Raw genomic sequence first — 16233 nt, forward strand, 5'->3', positions numbered from 1 at the left:
GTCGAATGCTAATTAACCCTCCCAAGAGAATCCACACATTTCAAATGGTATTGCATTGCATAGCATATTATAAAAACTGTATCTTCTCTTTTCTTATATCTGAAAGCTGAAATCAATGAAATATTTTAATAATATTGAAGACCTCACTCTATCCACATTACAGCATAGTATACATAATCAATTGTCAGTTCCTTTTAAGAAAATTAATCTTGTCTTCACTTTAATGGCTTTCTAACTAATTATACTAGACTTTTTTTTATTGGTTTTTATTGTGAAATATAGAAATACAATTCAACATTTTTCGGTTCCATGGTGTTAAATATAAATACATATTATTTACATATTATTTACATAGTATTGCATCTTTGCTTGTATATGATTTAGATATTAATTACAAATAGTAATGGACAGTTCTTTATGATCATATATATAAGTTATTTACTTGTTGTTTACATAGATTACAACCTTAATTCAGTAATGCACATAGTAATAGTTAACTCTTTATGATCATTATTAGTTAACCTTTATACTTCTCAAACTTCACTTTTTGTTTCTTTTCTCTATCCACTCATACCACAGCTCCCACACATTATAATATTCCGTGTTCTCTCTTTCGTTAAGTTCTAATGTTAGCTTATTCATTTCGGCGCACTCTAATATTTTCCTGATTACTTGTTCTTCGGGTGGTAGTTTTTTCTCCTTCCAATACTGAGCGTAGGTTATTCTTGCCGCTGTCGTTATATGTATAATTAGATACTTCTTCTTTTTTTCATATTCTGTTTTCAGGATTCCCAGGAGAAAGATTTTCGGTTCAAAATCAATATTATCTTTTATTATTTATACTAGACTCTTTCTATCTATCAATGTTTCATTTTTAAGTTTTTGTATTCACCCATTTTAACCATTTTAAATTATGTTCATGTGGTCCTGTTAGAGCAAAGCAATAGATTTTAGACTCAGGGAAGAAGTTGAACACGCAGAGGAAAACCATCTGTATATCCATAACCATGATAGTCACTTTTTTTTTTTTTTTTTTAAATTTGATTTATATGCCGCCCTTCTCCGGAGACTCAGGGCGGCTTACAGTGCATTCAGCAATAGCCTTCATACTTTTGTATATTTATACAAAGTCAGCTTATTGCCCCCACAAACTGGGTCCTCATTTAACCTACCTTAGAAAGGATGGAAGGCTGAGTCAACCTTGAGCCTTGGAGAGATTCGAACCAGCAGTAAATTGCAGGCAGCTGTGTTAATAACAGGGTGCTTTAAACCACTGTAGTACCAAGGCTCTTCTTTGCATATTCTTAATTTTTTGTGGTAATTAACTTCATGGATCATGTACTGAATTGTTTTAACACTTATGCTATTATTGTTTCCACCCTGGGCTAGGCGTGTACACACACATTTTTTGTATTTTCTACTCCTTTTCTTTTTCTAAGTCCATACTTTGACTCAATGAATTAACTATTTTGGAATAGTCTTCTGAGGTTTTTCACATTAGGAACTTGAACCCATAATCCAGCCTCAGCCTCCAGGGAAGTCTGTACCATGTTTGGCCCCAGGATGCAACAATGATGCAGTTTCAGCTTCACTCCAGGCTATCACAGCAATACCCTTAACCATATTGGCTCCTATTATCCCCAAGTCACCTCATTCAGTATGTTCTATCCTCCCTGCCATAACACTGAAATTATTTTGTATTATTTAAACAAAGCTTAAAAAAAGCTGGGGAAGTTTACTTTTATTGCTTGTTTAGATATTGTTAAATTAGGTTAACCCTAAAATTCAGGAAATGGTTACCAAATTTAACACCACAATTTTGGCTATTTATTTATGTATTTAATTTGCCATCCATCTCGTATCAAAATGACCCTGAAGGGCTTTCAGCATTAAAATGCTAACAGATAAATATTTCTACAACAATAAAATGGAAATCACAATCAAAATAATATTATAGTTAAAGGACGGGGAATGGAACAGGATGTGCATGGGGCGGGGAGAGGAATTGCTTCTTAATTCATCAGCCACATCCAGTGTGATGCACCCCAATTGGGACCCCAAACCATTTCATAGAGCCAGGTCTTCAGGTTTTTACAGAAGGATCTTCAAAAGAGTGAGAGACAATCTCACCTCAGAGGATAAAATGTGCCAAAGGGTAGGAGCCGTGGCAGATAATGTTCTCCTGGGACTCAGTCAGCTGGAATTCCTTGACTGACAGGGCCCACAGCATGCCCTCTCTGCCAGTCAAATTAAGCATCTAATATAAGGAAGAGAAAAATGGGAAAGAACTGGAAAGTGCGAAATAGGATAGGAAGGTGAAATATTTTCAGTTCTTCCTGGTGTATTCTGTCTGTAAACTGATGTTAAGTTCTTACCTTTATTAATAAATACTTTTAAAATTATTTTCAATCAGCTAGGATAATTGTGAATAATTTATAATGATTATTAAGTAGTGATAATGCTCTATAATTTCTTGTCAAAGTCCTTCAATAATGCTATATTTGTATATTTCCAAATCTCAGGGATCTTTCTTCCCTATAAAATAAAATTCATTATATTTTGCAAAGATTGTAAAAATTCATCCTCAGAGCATTTATGATAAGAACCTGTTAATCCATCTGGTCCTGGCATTTTTCTTGGTTTAATCTTTTTTTATAGCTTCACAGTTCATTTTTCCCTATTTCTTTTACTGTTAATATTGACAACTCTTTCTATAAAAAATTAATTTGATGAGAGATAAGTTATCTTCCCTGGAGAGTTCTTTAATTCTTCTTTTTATTTCATCTAAAATAGACTGGGTTTTCTCTTGACTCTTGTAAAAGTTGAGTATTATATTTATTTGTTCAACTTATATGCCGCCTTTCTCTGAAGACTCAAGGCGGCTTGATATATAATATATCCTCTTTAATGAAATAGGCTTTTCTTGCATCTCAAACTATACTTATGTCAGTGTCTGCATTTAGATTATTTTCAAAAAATTCTGTTAATTTCTTTTTACAAAGTCTACTCATCAACTCTATTTCACCACAATCATCAGCACCACTTTTAGCGGAGCTCTTTCCAGTTTGCTATTTCTTCTCTAGAAGTCTTTACCATATCCACTCTTGAATTTTCTGTTTTTGTAGAAAAAGGTATACTACTCAAGCCCGGTGTTCTACTGTTAAGATTCATCCCACCACATTTCTGTAACTCATATTACACCATACATATCTTTGTTCTTTATGATATCAATCTCACCTTGCTAGTTTTCCATACCTTGTCCAATAATATAAAGGCATTTAGGGTAATGGGTTAGGCTCACTTTTTGTTTCCTTTTATGTCTTTACTTTAATATCTGTACTTCTTTTGCTTTTTTTAAGCTCCTAATATCACTACACTAGAATTTTTTTGTTGTATATAATACATTGTTAGCCAATCTGCTACTCATTTATTCCTACCCCTTTGCATTCTAATTTAAAGCCTTCCTGACCAGTTTAACTAGTCATCATCCAAAGATATACTTTCCTCATCCAAAGATGTACTTAGATGTAGATAACTATACTTAATGTCACATAGAAAACAAATCAATCATAGTACAATATTTTTGGCTGGGAAGTTTAGCTATTTCTGTAGAAATACATAACTTCCTAAAGTTTAGGAGAAGGAATGACAGAATCTGGCATCAGAGTGCAAAAAGGATCAATCGTTACATACCCACAAAGAAAGCCCAACCCATTTGATTGTTGTTGGCCCTAACCCCAACCCTTATGTAATTCTATTAACTATTATCTGAAAAGATTTCTGTGCATAAATATCTATGAGTTTTTCAGTCATCCAGGTCATGGTTGTCCCAAAGGTGCTTTTTAAAAGGCAACTAGACTTTCTTAGTTTATTTCCTTAAAACATTCTGTTTCTCATCCAAGAAACTTCTTCAGTTCTGACTGAAGTTCTATCAGAACTGAAGGAATTTCTTGGATGAGAAGCAAACCTTTTTCAAGGAAATAAACTAAGAAAATCTAGTTGCCTTTTTAAAAGCACCTTTGGGAATGTCTGTGCATAGGCTTTAGCAGTAATTCAGTTTCATTGAACCTTCACTTGTGGACCTGGTATTTTGCACCTGACATAAAGCAAAATTACCCTTTACTTATAAGATTCCTGGATTACTCTAGCTTTGTGGGGATTCCAGGCTTTCCACAGAGACTGTTTTGGAGACAGAAGACCGAATGTGTTCCCTCTCTCTCCCTTTCTCTCTCTCTCTCCCTCCCTCCCTCCCTCCCTCTCTCCCCCTCCCTCCCTCCCTCTCCTGTGGAATGTGAATTGACCGTCTGACAAAGGGGTACATGCACAACACAGACTAATTAAAATATACATAATGCTTGTATTGTTAGCATGAAGTTGTTAGTATCTTGTATCATCATGTTTAGTGTAATATTTTAGCATTCTTACCTTGTACCTTTTTTTTCCGTAGGACTGCATTAGCTTAGGCTCAGGAGAATCAAATAGAAGTATGTATCATTCCTTTGTTCTCTATCATAATAATAGCCCTCGCTGGGGAGAGGTCATCAAACTCCCAATTCCCATTGACAGATTCCGTGGATCTCACCTCCGTTTTGAATTCAGACACTGTTCTAGTGAGTATAACTTGTTAATATTTTACATATTTTTATTAAGGATTATATTAAATAGATAAGGCAAATAACCAAAACCTACAAAAATACAGGTAGCCCTCGATTTACTGCTTCACTCAACGACCGAACTCTGGTACCTCAGGGAATGGGGGAAGTTTTGGGAGGCCTCGGCCAGCTATAGGGCTCATCAGTGTACGTAAACCTTCTATGTGCCGGAATGCCTGGCCTCTCTTCCTGTCCCACCATGCCAAGTAGGCCTGGGCCTTATCACTTATCACTGGACCACTTCATTACATCCAAGAGGCCTTCTCTCTGCCAACTTCTGTTTCTTTTAATATCTTTTTCTCTTCTCTAGAAATTCTTATCACCTTTCAAGGTCCATTTGTAATTGTCATGATGTAACTCAAGTAAATCTCCTACAATTCAATTTAAAAGAATATTCCACAATTTATTTTTAAATTTTTATATACAGTATTTTAAATGTTACAATATTTGTGGTATAATATAAGAAATTATAAAAAATAAAGATTTCACAAAGCTGGACAGATGTGGTGTTCTTTCTTTTCAAAATGGATTGAAGAGAATTCCACTCAGCGACTGGTAGATCTATGGTTCTGCAGATTTTTCTTCTTAAAAAAACACTAAGAAAAGTAAAACTCCAAAGTAAAAAGATGAGCTTTGTCTGAACCTTGAGTCCTGAAAAGCTGTATATATTGGCTTGGAGCATGATGGAATCCACAACTTCCAGCTGATCACACGTGGCTCCAAAAATAACGGCTTCTGCTATCTGTTCATATAAATTAGCTGTCCAAAGTACATGAGGGCAATCTCTAGTTCCAGAAGAAAATTCAGCAGTCCTCATTTCATATCTAGCTGCCCCTGCAAAAATGCAGGCATTGGTTTTCCCCTCATCAGAAGCATTTCCAAGTATAACATGTTTCTCTAGCTGCAGGAAATCTAATTGTCATATTTTGCATGTTTTCAATAGATTAGTGCATAGATCAGGAAATCATTTGAAAATATATGACAAAGTAAATTATTGCAACTATATCAGCCAGTAATTGTCACAGGAACTTACCTAATTTATAGCTGCGCAAATATAAAAGTAGTTGGAAGCAGTGTTTTTTTATTCTTGCAATTTTATGACATGTCAGGTTGTGAATGACTAGTCCAGAATCACCCACAGAATTGCATGCTCTAGTGAAGATATGAACCCTGACTTGTTTAGTTATACAGTACATATGTAGTGTGACTATCATAGCATATTGACTTTCCATTTCTTACAGATAACCTAAAGACCTAATCTGTCATTTTTAAAATGTGTGTAAATATTTGATTTTGTTTTGCAGCAAAAGATAAAGGAGAAAAGAAGCTCTTTGGCTTTGCGTTTACACCATTAATGAGAGATGATGGTACTACCCTATCTGATGATATTCATGAGCTTTATGTTTATAAGGTAGTATTCTTCATTTTTTGTATTTTGATCCTTCCATGATTGTATCCTCTCTTTGGCTTATATTTAATGTCATAAACACATCTGCTTGAATAGAGGTTTGCACTACAAGATCTCCAAGGCCCCCTTCCAATTCTGTCATTCTGTTCCATAAAAGTTTGTAGTTTTAACTTTTCTAAATAAACAGTCAAAATATTGCAGTTAGTAATCATGAAAAAGTATTACTAAAATTTCTGTTCCTTTTTTCTTGTTTTATATTAAAGCCATCTGAGCACAATATTAACACAAATTGTAAAAAGGTTCCTTATTCACCATTTTGGGGTGTTCTGTTACTGCTTTTTGATAGAACAGAGTATCCCACACAGATTGTGAAAAAAATAGTCCATTTAGCAAAGAACAATATTTTGATTTGAGTTGCTAGAATAGATATTTAGAATCCTTGACAGGTAAAATAAATGAAAAAATGTTTCATTTTGGAGTCACAGGGATACATTTTAATCCCTCTGAAAATTGAGATAAATTACTAATTCTGATTCTGATATTTAAAAGGAAGCTAATTCTAATGGCAGATATATGTAACTTTTTGATTATCGTAAAAATAAAATTTTTCTAAATGATGTAATTAATAAATAAAGGCTATATGCATTTGTAGGCAGAACATATACATGAATACAATCAGTGTTGCTTTTCAATATAGTCTGATTAACATAACAATATAATATAACAACATAAAATATAACAAATATAATAATTTATTTTCTTGTGTCTCCAGTGTGATGAAAACAGCACTTTCAATAACCATGCACTTTACTTGGGTCTTCCATGCTGCAAAGAAGATTATAATGGTTGTCCCAACATCCCTTCAAGCTTGATTTTTCAGCGCAGCACCAAAGAGTTTTTTTCAATCTCTACTCAGCTGTCTTCTACCAAACTTACCCAGAATGGTACAGCAGTTTTTTATTCCAACAATTCATAATTCATAGTCCACCTTTTCAGTAAAGCAGAATAGTCTGATTTATTTACATGCTTCAAACAGATTTTCATATGACGGTTCTGATTGATTGAGTTACTTGCAGCATGTATCTGTACTTGAAGGATTCTGTTTCTATGTGTATGGAACAGTTATGAAACACAAAACAGAAAATATTTTCAAACTAAAAATATATACTTTGCGGTGATTAACTTCCCAATTGCTATTGTAAATAAAGTATAATTAATTATTTTAATAATAATAGAAAAAATCAAAGAATTGGGTATTTAGGGTATACAAATTCATAAAAAGTAGCCTTGAAAATGAGATTCTCAATCATCCAGGTCATGGTTGTCCCAAAGGTGCTTTTTTCAAGAGGCAACTGGACTTTCTGGTTTTTCTTTGAAGATGTTTCGCTTTTTATCCAAAAAGCTCCTTCACCTCTGACTGGAGGGTGGGTAATAGAAGGATTTATACCCCTTGCAGACAACTGGTCATTTGCAGTCTCTTACCAGGTCGTTAAGGTCATCTGGAAGTTTATCAGGGTCATCTTAGTGGTGCAAATTAGATACAGACAGAACAGAAAAAGAAGCAACTATTCTCTCCTATTGACCTTGACATATGGATATGTCCATATAGTTTTCCTGACAACAAAAATTGATATGACTGGGAATTTTTTCTTTAGTTACTCAGCCTATAGCACTGGAATTTCTGCTGATTTCCTTTCCAAGAATAAATTGGGTCTTATCCTACGGAGGGTTTTTTCCAAGATCAACCAACTTGTCTAGATGTTGCCACCTACTGTAATTACATCAAGCATTTTCACATAAGATATATTCCTACAATACTTACTAAATTAAAATTGTTTAGACAGGCATTTTTGAATCTGGCTTAGTATGCTATGCTGTTATGTCTTAGTTATACAATATAGAAGGAACTGCAGTTTATTCAATATAAAATTAAATATAATAGTTCAGTGCACTTTCATTTAAATTAATATGTTTCTGGGTCACATACTGTGAAAACAAGAGAACATTATAATTGAAATTACAAGTATTAATCACAATTGTGTCCAATAGCTTCTCAAATTATTTAACAAATATATTTTATATTTTGTTCATGCCCAGGACTAAATGATCTTCATAAAAATTGCTATCAGTGTATTCAGAGTATTTTAGATAATGGTACTATTATTTATATACTTATTTATATATTATTTTTTTTCTACTATATACAGTGGACCTGCTTGCTCTTCTGAAATGGAAAGCATATCCAGATCGTGTAATGGATATTTTAGGAAGACTGCGCCAAGTCAGTGGTGAAGAAATTGTTAAGGTATTGAATTTGGTCTAAGCTATTATTAACAAATTAATTACAATAATTCATCACTTTTAGGGAAAAAACCAAAGTTATTAATATTTGTATTTATCAATAAATAAAATATCAGTGTGATTACCTTAATCATAAATGTAAATGATACAGTGACATCAAGTCTTTATTTGCTTCAATTTAATAGAAAGAATTTTGCCAGACTAAAACTACAACCGTGTAACCTAATAGATATACCCTGAGAGATTCTAGGTGTGGCCACTCTAAAAACGTCCTCCCTCCCCCAGACAGTTCAGGAGTGCAGTCATTTATTCTGTGTGGAATGTACAGCCTCCTCCTGGGGAGACCATGGTATTCTTGCCAATATCCCTTCCCCACTCCTTCTCCAGGTGCACTTTTCATCACATGTATTGAAAATGTGTGATACAGTATAAATAAGACTAACAAATAATGCTTAATATTAATGATTTGCACATCTGAGGTTACAATAGCAACTAGGATTTTCTAGATTGCTGTTACTAAGTGATGCAGTCACATGACATCACATTTTATACCACATTGCTTAGTGGCAATAATCCCAGTTCCAACTGCAGTGGTAACTCAAGGACTAAAATTAGCAATTTACACCAAATGTCTGGAAAGTTCTTCCCAAAGCCATTTGAACATTTTCCTGCCAGCATCCCTGTTCTCACTTTTACCATCATATTGTATGCTTGTACTTGTAGCTATAGATCCTTATTAATTTTTAAAAATATAAAAATGTGTATTTGATTGCCTATATTATATAAATACATAAATACATAAATACAACCATAGATAGTTATCAAATACACAAATAATAAAAAAATCAAGATCAAAATTCTAATACTTCATTAGTGCCATAAGAGAACCCTATCAAAAAGATTAATCTGGATTTTTGCCTCTCAGATTTGTCCCTTGTTATTGAGTGGACTTGACTTAATAAAAAGGGTCATAAAACAAATTGAGGTCTAGAGGAATTTAACATTTACTCAGAATATCTGGCTTTGATTTTTCTATCTGGCTGGTTTAAAATTTTAATGGGCTATTTTATGGGTAAAGGGTTTTAAAATTTGGGGAAGCCAAACTGATCTAATTCTGTTTTAATTTATTTTAATTTTTATACTGTATGTATTTTAATTTTGGCTGTTCACCGCTCTGAGTCCTTTGGGAGAAGGGCGGTATACAAATTTAATAAACCTTAACCTTAAACTTAACCTTAACCTATAGAATATTGTACTTCAGAATTAGAGAATAATCAATGTACTTACATATAGTGTCAGAAAACTATGAAATTGTTTGGTTTGGTAGAACAAACAGATACTAAAAATCCCTGTGCTTTTCAGAGGGATAGAATCAAGATCACGTGAAGTGTTAATACCACTTTATAATGCCTTGGTAAGGCCACACTTGGAATACTGCATTCAGTTTTGGTCGCCACGATGTAAAAAAGATGTTGAGACTTTAGAAAGAGTGCAGAGAAGAGCAACAAAGATGATTAGGGGACTGGAGACTAAAATATATGAAGAACGATTGCAGAAACTGGATATGTCTAGTTTAATGAAAAGAAGGACTAGGGGAGACATGATAGCAGTGTTCCGATATCTCAGGGGCTGCCACAAAGAAAAGGGGGTCAAGCTATTCTCCAAAGCACCTGAGGGTAGAACAAGAAGCAATGGGTGGAAACTAATCAAGAAGAGAAGCAACTTAGAACTAAGGAGAAATTTCCTGACAGTTAGAACAATTAATCAGTGGAACAACTTGCCTGCAGAAGTTGTGAATGCTCCAACACTGGAAATTTTAAAGAAGAGATTGGATAACCATTTCTCTGAAGTGGTGTAGGGTTTCCTGCCTAAGCAGGGGGTTGGACTAGAAGACCTCCAAGGTCACTTCCAACTCTGTTATTCTATTCTATTCCTTTTCCAGTTCTTGCAGGACATTCTGGATACATTGTTCGTGATTCTGGATGATAACACAGAAAAATACGGACTTCTGGTCTTTCAGTCTTTGGTAAGAACAAAATATTTCTGACAGATCAATATTCTAATGCAAGATGTGAAGGCACTTTTTCTTCAATACTTTTCTAAAAATTAACATGCTATTCTCTTCTCTGCATTAGTTGCTGAAACTTTTCCAAATTCTCCTTAATCACTTGTGGATTGACATCTATCATGGTACCTTTTCTGTTTTTTTAATTTATTTATTTATTTATTTATTTTTATCCCACCTTTATTGTTTTCACAAATAACTCAAGGCAATGAATATATCCAACACACCTTTCTTCTCTTATTTTCCCCAAAACAACAACCCTATCAGGTAAGTTGAGCAGAGAGAGAGAGTGACTGGCTCAAAGTCACTCAGCTGACTTTCATGGCTAAGGCGGGAATAGAACTCACGGTCTCATGCTTTCTAGTCTGGTGCTTTAACCGCTAGAACAACTGGCTCTTTTGTTGATCCTTGTTTCCAAAAATTCAGATTAATGGCAATTTCCATGAGCTTCTCTGAATGCTAAATGTTATCACCTCTGAACTTTGAAATACTGAATAATTGCAACATGTGAGTGTTCAGCTACCATTGGAAATGTTAGAATAGTTGCAAATTATTTTGTTCTTAAATGTTTGATATTCTCATGACTTTCTGTGAATTAAATTTACTGATTTAGGCCATCTGATGGTGAAGTTTATACACCAACTATAGTCATAGACAATATACAAATAGCCTACATACCCTTAAGAAACATAAATATCTTGAGCTAATGATTAAACTAAAAATTTGTTTTAATTTGAGAACTGATTCCATTGTTTCTGTATTTGACTGCCTAAATTGGGATTAAATAATCATTTTTTATTGTTAAAAGCTAGAAATCAAAAATCCTTGAAAATCTGCAAATAACTTTATTGTAGGTTTTGGCCATCCAATTTTAAGAATATGAGATTTGCTATTTCATTTTCCGTGAGTAAAATCTAGAGAGCCAACAAGAATCTGTTTAGAAGACATTCTTAAATTAAAATATTCTTAATTGATCAGTGTTTTAAATTCTAGGGCTATTGTTTACTTCATATTCAACAGGAAAAAGTTTATATGTGTGGAGCAAGCAACCGTCACCACTTTTTCAAAATAACTGTATTTTTTTCTCAGAATCGTGCAGTAAGATTGAAATATAATCATTCCTTATAAGGATTTCAGTAATGGCAAGATCTAATAAAAGGAATTTCACATAAAATCATAGTGGCATACACATAAAATTTAAAAAGGGGAAGGATGATTAAAATTCAATGTTAAGAGTTAATTGAAATGGGGTCCCCACTCCTGGGCTGTGGCCCACTACTGGGCCTTGAGCCTTTTGGAACCGGGACATGGATGTGGAGGGCGAGTGTGCATGCATGCATCCCCACTCGAGCTAAAAGTGGGCGAGCATGTGTGTGCATGCTCCATTCGTAAGAACAGCAGGCACACTTGTCCTCCCCTCACACAAATGCAGTTGTGTGCAGATGCTTGCCTGCCCTGTGCGCAGTACCATCCCCTCTTTCCTTCCCTCCCTCTCCTCCCGCTGGTCATAAAGCTTAAAAGATTGGGGAACTCTGAATTAAAAGATGTTTAATTTAATGGAGGGCTTTCAGGACCCTCCAAACCAGCATTTGGGGCAGACTCATGAACTTGGACCAAAGATCTTAAAAAATTTATGTTCTTTTTAAGAAGCTGACAGCCTACAACATCTGATATTATTTGTTTTAAATCTTTGTGAAGTAAATTAGCACTTTTCTGACTATGTTTCTATCTTTAAGGCATTATGGAAATTCATAGTTACTATTTTTGTTTCCCATTTGGTAGCCATTTCTGAAACAATCAGAGAAACAACTATAATATTAATTTTGAATAAAAGCATTACTTCTATCAAGAATATATACTGAGTTAGAGTGGAGCGATAAATTACAATTGTCATGAAATATCCTTATGCAGGATAATTAAATATTATTTATTCAAGCCCTTATACACAAGCTCATATACTTATTTAGTTATCTTTATCTTCCTAAACATGTTTCTTTTTTTATCTTTCTCTTTAGGTGTTTATCATAAATCTATTGCGTGATAGCAAATATTTTCATTTTCGACCTGTAATTGACACTTATATTCAGAAGCACTTTGCAGGAGCTTTGGCATATAAGTAAGTCATCTCTTTATTAAGTAAATGTTAATATCAACGCAGTAATTTTTAGAAAAGGATATTCATTTGCTTGAGTTTTTGTATATACTAAGTTCTCACAGAGAATAGTTTATAGAATCAGCATAGCAAAGGGTTAAAAATGGAGCAAAATCATAGTCACTTGAAGTCCAATGATTATAGATGAAAACTGCTGTTAAACCATCATTTGTTTATTTAATTTATTGTAACATACATGTATACACACATACACATATGCAAACATACACACACATACACACACATGTAGCATATAAATAGAGAGATGTAAGTATAGATAGAGATATCGATATATTTCAGAAAAATCTGTCACTGAGCTTCTCTCCTATTGAAATGTCTGTCAATGTTGTTTTTTTATTCAGAGAACTCATCCGCTGTTTGAAATGGTATATGGATCGATCAGCTGAACTAGTACGACAGGATCATATTCAAGAAGCAATGCGGGTATGGTTTCTATGTGACAATCACTCAGTTTAAAAAAAAAAAATTACTTCTTTTCTAAGGGCAAAACTTAACTAGGAATGAAAATTAAATAATATATTATTTAATGAGTTTTTTCCCAGTGATTTCCAGCAATACTGATCTTCAGTGGTGCTATTTAGAATTAAATGCTTACCTCCAAATATTGATTTAAGAAGGTGGATCTTAAAATGGGATTACAAATCAGATTTATTGTGGTTGAGTCAGTGGATTAATTTAAATCTGGGGAAAAACACTGGAATAAAAATGTACTTACTCATCAACAATGGAACTGGAGGGTTTGCTAAAAGGTGCAATTTTTGCAAATAGCTTTCTTGAAGGAGAATGCTAAATTTTGATTTATTTTATTGATTTCTAACTAAATAAATATGGATTCGCCCACCCCTCAAGTCGCTTCAAACTCTGAGATGGGCAGCAAATAAGTTTAATAATAATAGTAATATCCTTCACATAAAGGATAAGAATTTGAATATTAATAATGTACTTAATTTTTCCCCTCTGACTTTATAAACCCCTTGTTCTTTGTTTTCCTGATTCCCTTCCTGTTTCTTAAGGCATTGGAATATCTTTTCAAGTTTATTATTCAGTCTCGGATCCTTTACTCCAGAGCTACTTGTGGAATGGAGGAGGAACAGTTTAGAATCAGCATCCAAGAACTTTTCCAGTCCATCAGATTTGTACTCAGCTTGGACAGCAGAAGCTCTGAGACTCTCATCTTTACACAGGTTATAAATATCTACAGTTCTATTTTGTGTGTTTCATTGTTGCCTTTGTAAATTAATAGAATTACTCAACAATGTACCAAAACTGTTCAGAGGAAAATAACTAATTGATTAGGAAAATACTAGCAAACCATAACACAATCCTTCTGCAATTCTATCAGTTTTTCAATTTTCAGTTTATTTATTGTACTAGATTTACATGCTCTTTCAATCATATATGTCTTTGAGTGATACAAATAGTAATGAAATTAAAAACATAGCTATATTTCAATATAAATCACCAGGTTTCTGAGAAACAACCACAATCCATATTTATATTTAATCATCAGGTGTGACAAAAATTATCCCACAGCCTGTGAAAGCCAACTGGAACAATTTCACTTTCAGATCTCAAAGGACAGGCAGAGATTACTGGGAGAAGGTGGTTCCTAGATGCCCAATCCTGAACCATGAAGCATTTAAAGGTGACAATCAACATCTTGGATTGCACTCAGAACAATACTGATAAGCAGTGTAGTTCTCAAAGCAGACATGTTCCTTGGGTAGACCGTTGGGCATCCAAAACTTCTTGAGTTGCTTTATTGTGAAGCAATTGAAATTTGTGGTGGCCATCTTATGCAATAATTTAATAATTTAATTGAGAGGAAACCAAGGGTTAACTGACTATGAGCAAAGCCTACTAATGTAGGAAAGACTGTAATTGTTACACAAGATGAACCTCTGAAGTAGCTCTTCTTAACCACAGCTGCCATCTGCTCTTGAGCTGGAGCCCAGATTATGAATTAACACTGAATGAGAAGCACAGCCCCATCCAGAGTCAGAGATAGAATACCTTTGTAATTGGAGGGCTTCTTTACTAAAAGCTATTTCCCCTTGTTGACATTGAACCAGATTCTGTTTATTCCCATCCAAATTTTGATGGCTTCCAAGTTCTGGGATAAAACCTGAGTCATATCTTCTGTTTGTCTGGAGTCAAGATACTCAACTGAATATCATCTGCACACCAATGCTACCTGTTTTGTGTTATTGGATCACCATTACCATTAGCTTCATGTAGATGTTAAGTAGGGGGAAGACAAGGTGTCAACTTCTGCGGCACATCATAACAGAGAGTCCCACCACCAATGTCTGGAGCTGTCGATTTAAGAAGAATTACTACAAAGCAGTGCCACTTACTCCTAACCTTTGCAGGTGGTCCAGAAAAATATTATGTTCAATGGTGTCAAACCAACTAAGAGAACACACAGAAACAGAAGGATTACACCCATATCCCACTCTTGCCACAGGATGATAGAAAAGTAATTAATGTGGATTCAGTTTCATGTCGGGTGTGAATCATCATGATAATCTGTCCTCCAGCACTTTCTGCAGCTGCAAACTATAGAAAAACCTCCTAACAACTTTTCCACAGAAGGAAAGATTGGAGACTAAGTTATAGTTATCTAATATTCAATGCAATTCAATTTTATAAACATTTTCTATAAAGATTTTACCAGCAAAGTAATAGTTCGTTCAGTAAAAAGTCCCAAGCAAGTGAGTTTTCTAAGATATTCAATTGCTGCCCATTAAATAATATGAATTCCAGGCTTATTCATATGTCTAAGAAGTATCTAATATTGTTGCATATTTGTGAAAGAAATAAATCTGAAGACTCTAGTAAAAATAATAGTTTGTTCTATAAAGAAAACAAAATTTTGATAGCAGTGTTTTCTAACCATTAACTTTAATTTTTCACCTCTGAAACAGTACTTGAGAAGATTATATATTCATTTAAAATCTTCTTTAATACTTAATGCATCAAAAGTTTACCTTTTTTTGTTTCCCACTTGCCACTGTGTTGCCCCTTAACCCTAATTGCCCCATAGGCCCCTCAGCCTGAAGGACAGGTGAGCGGAGCTGGGACATGTGCCCCACAAAAATGTGGTGGCATTGCAAGGCCGTCATTTAAATCTGTAAGTAATTATCCCCATATCCTGTACAACTTTTAATCATGGATGTATCTAATGACTTTTTTTCCAGTCCATTTTTCTGCACAATTAACTAAAATATATTGCACAGTTCAATGTTTGCAACTATAAAGTGATTTGCAAAACACTGAATGTTTAAATATAAGAGTTATTCTGTTGTTTGCATGAATCACTTTGAATACTAGCTCCAGTCATTAGAGAGAAATTATATCAATTACGGCAAACTTTTGCATTACCTCTGGTAATTCAAAGAATACATATTAATGATGATAATAAAAAGTAACCAAATCTCATAGAAGAATATTTACTAACTCAAATATTGAGTTTGGGTTATGTCATACTGTAAACAACTAAATATTCATGCAGCTGTAAGAGCCAATAATGAAAATACAATTAATTTTGGCCTTATTTTTAATCTCTTGCTATTAAGGTTTTTTTCATGGAAATAGCCAAGAGCATTGTGTTCTCTCTAATTACAGGTCTTTT

General features: G+C 34.0%; 1 protein-coding gene across 19 annotated transcripts in view; it reads left to right on the forward strand.

Annotated features, from left to right (window-relative positions):
* The window catches only part of DOCK3 (dedicator of cytokinesis 3), a 190595-nt gene that overhangs the window by 79362 nt on the left and 95000 nt on the right, over window positions 1–16233 (forward strand). For 12 of the 19 annotated variants that reach the window (XM_034440103.3, XM_034440164.3, XM_034440113.3 and 9 more), the window contains 9 exons: window positions 4448–4610; window positions 5957–6063; window positions 6833–7004; window positions 8268–8365; window positions 10304–10387; window positions 12442–12542; window positions 12941–13022; window positions 13613–13783; window positions 15646–15732. In XM_034440103.3, the coding sequence (XP_034295994.1) occupies window positions 4448–4610; window positions 5957–6063; window positions 6833–7004; window positions 8268–8365; window positions 10304–10387; window positions 12442–12542; window positions 12941–13022; window positions 13613–13783; window positions 15646–15732 (1065 nt within the window). The remainder of the gene's footprint in view (window positions 1–4447; window positions 4611–5956; window positions 6064–6832; window positions 7005–8267; window positions 8366–10303; window positions 10388–12441; window positions 12543–12940; window positions 13023–13612; window positions 13784–15645; window positions 15733–16233) is intronic. The other 7 variants (XM_034440143.3, XM_034440221.3, XM_034440155.3 and 4 more) reach the window with 1 other exon arrangement.

This window comes from Pantherophis guttatus, chromosome 2 (genome assembly GCF_059756535.1).
Source record: "Pantherophis guttatus breed Tessera chromosome 2, ASM5975653v1, whole genome shotgun sequence".
Lineage (NCBI taxonomy): Eukaryota > Metazoa > Chordata > Lepidosauria > Squamata > Colubridae > Pantherophis > Pantherophis guttatus.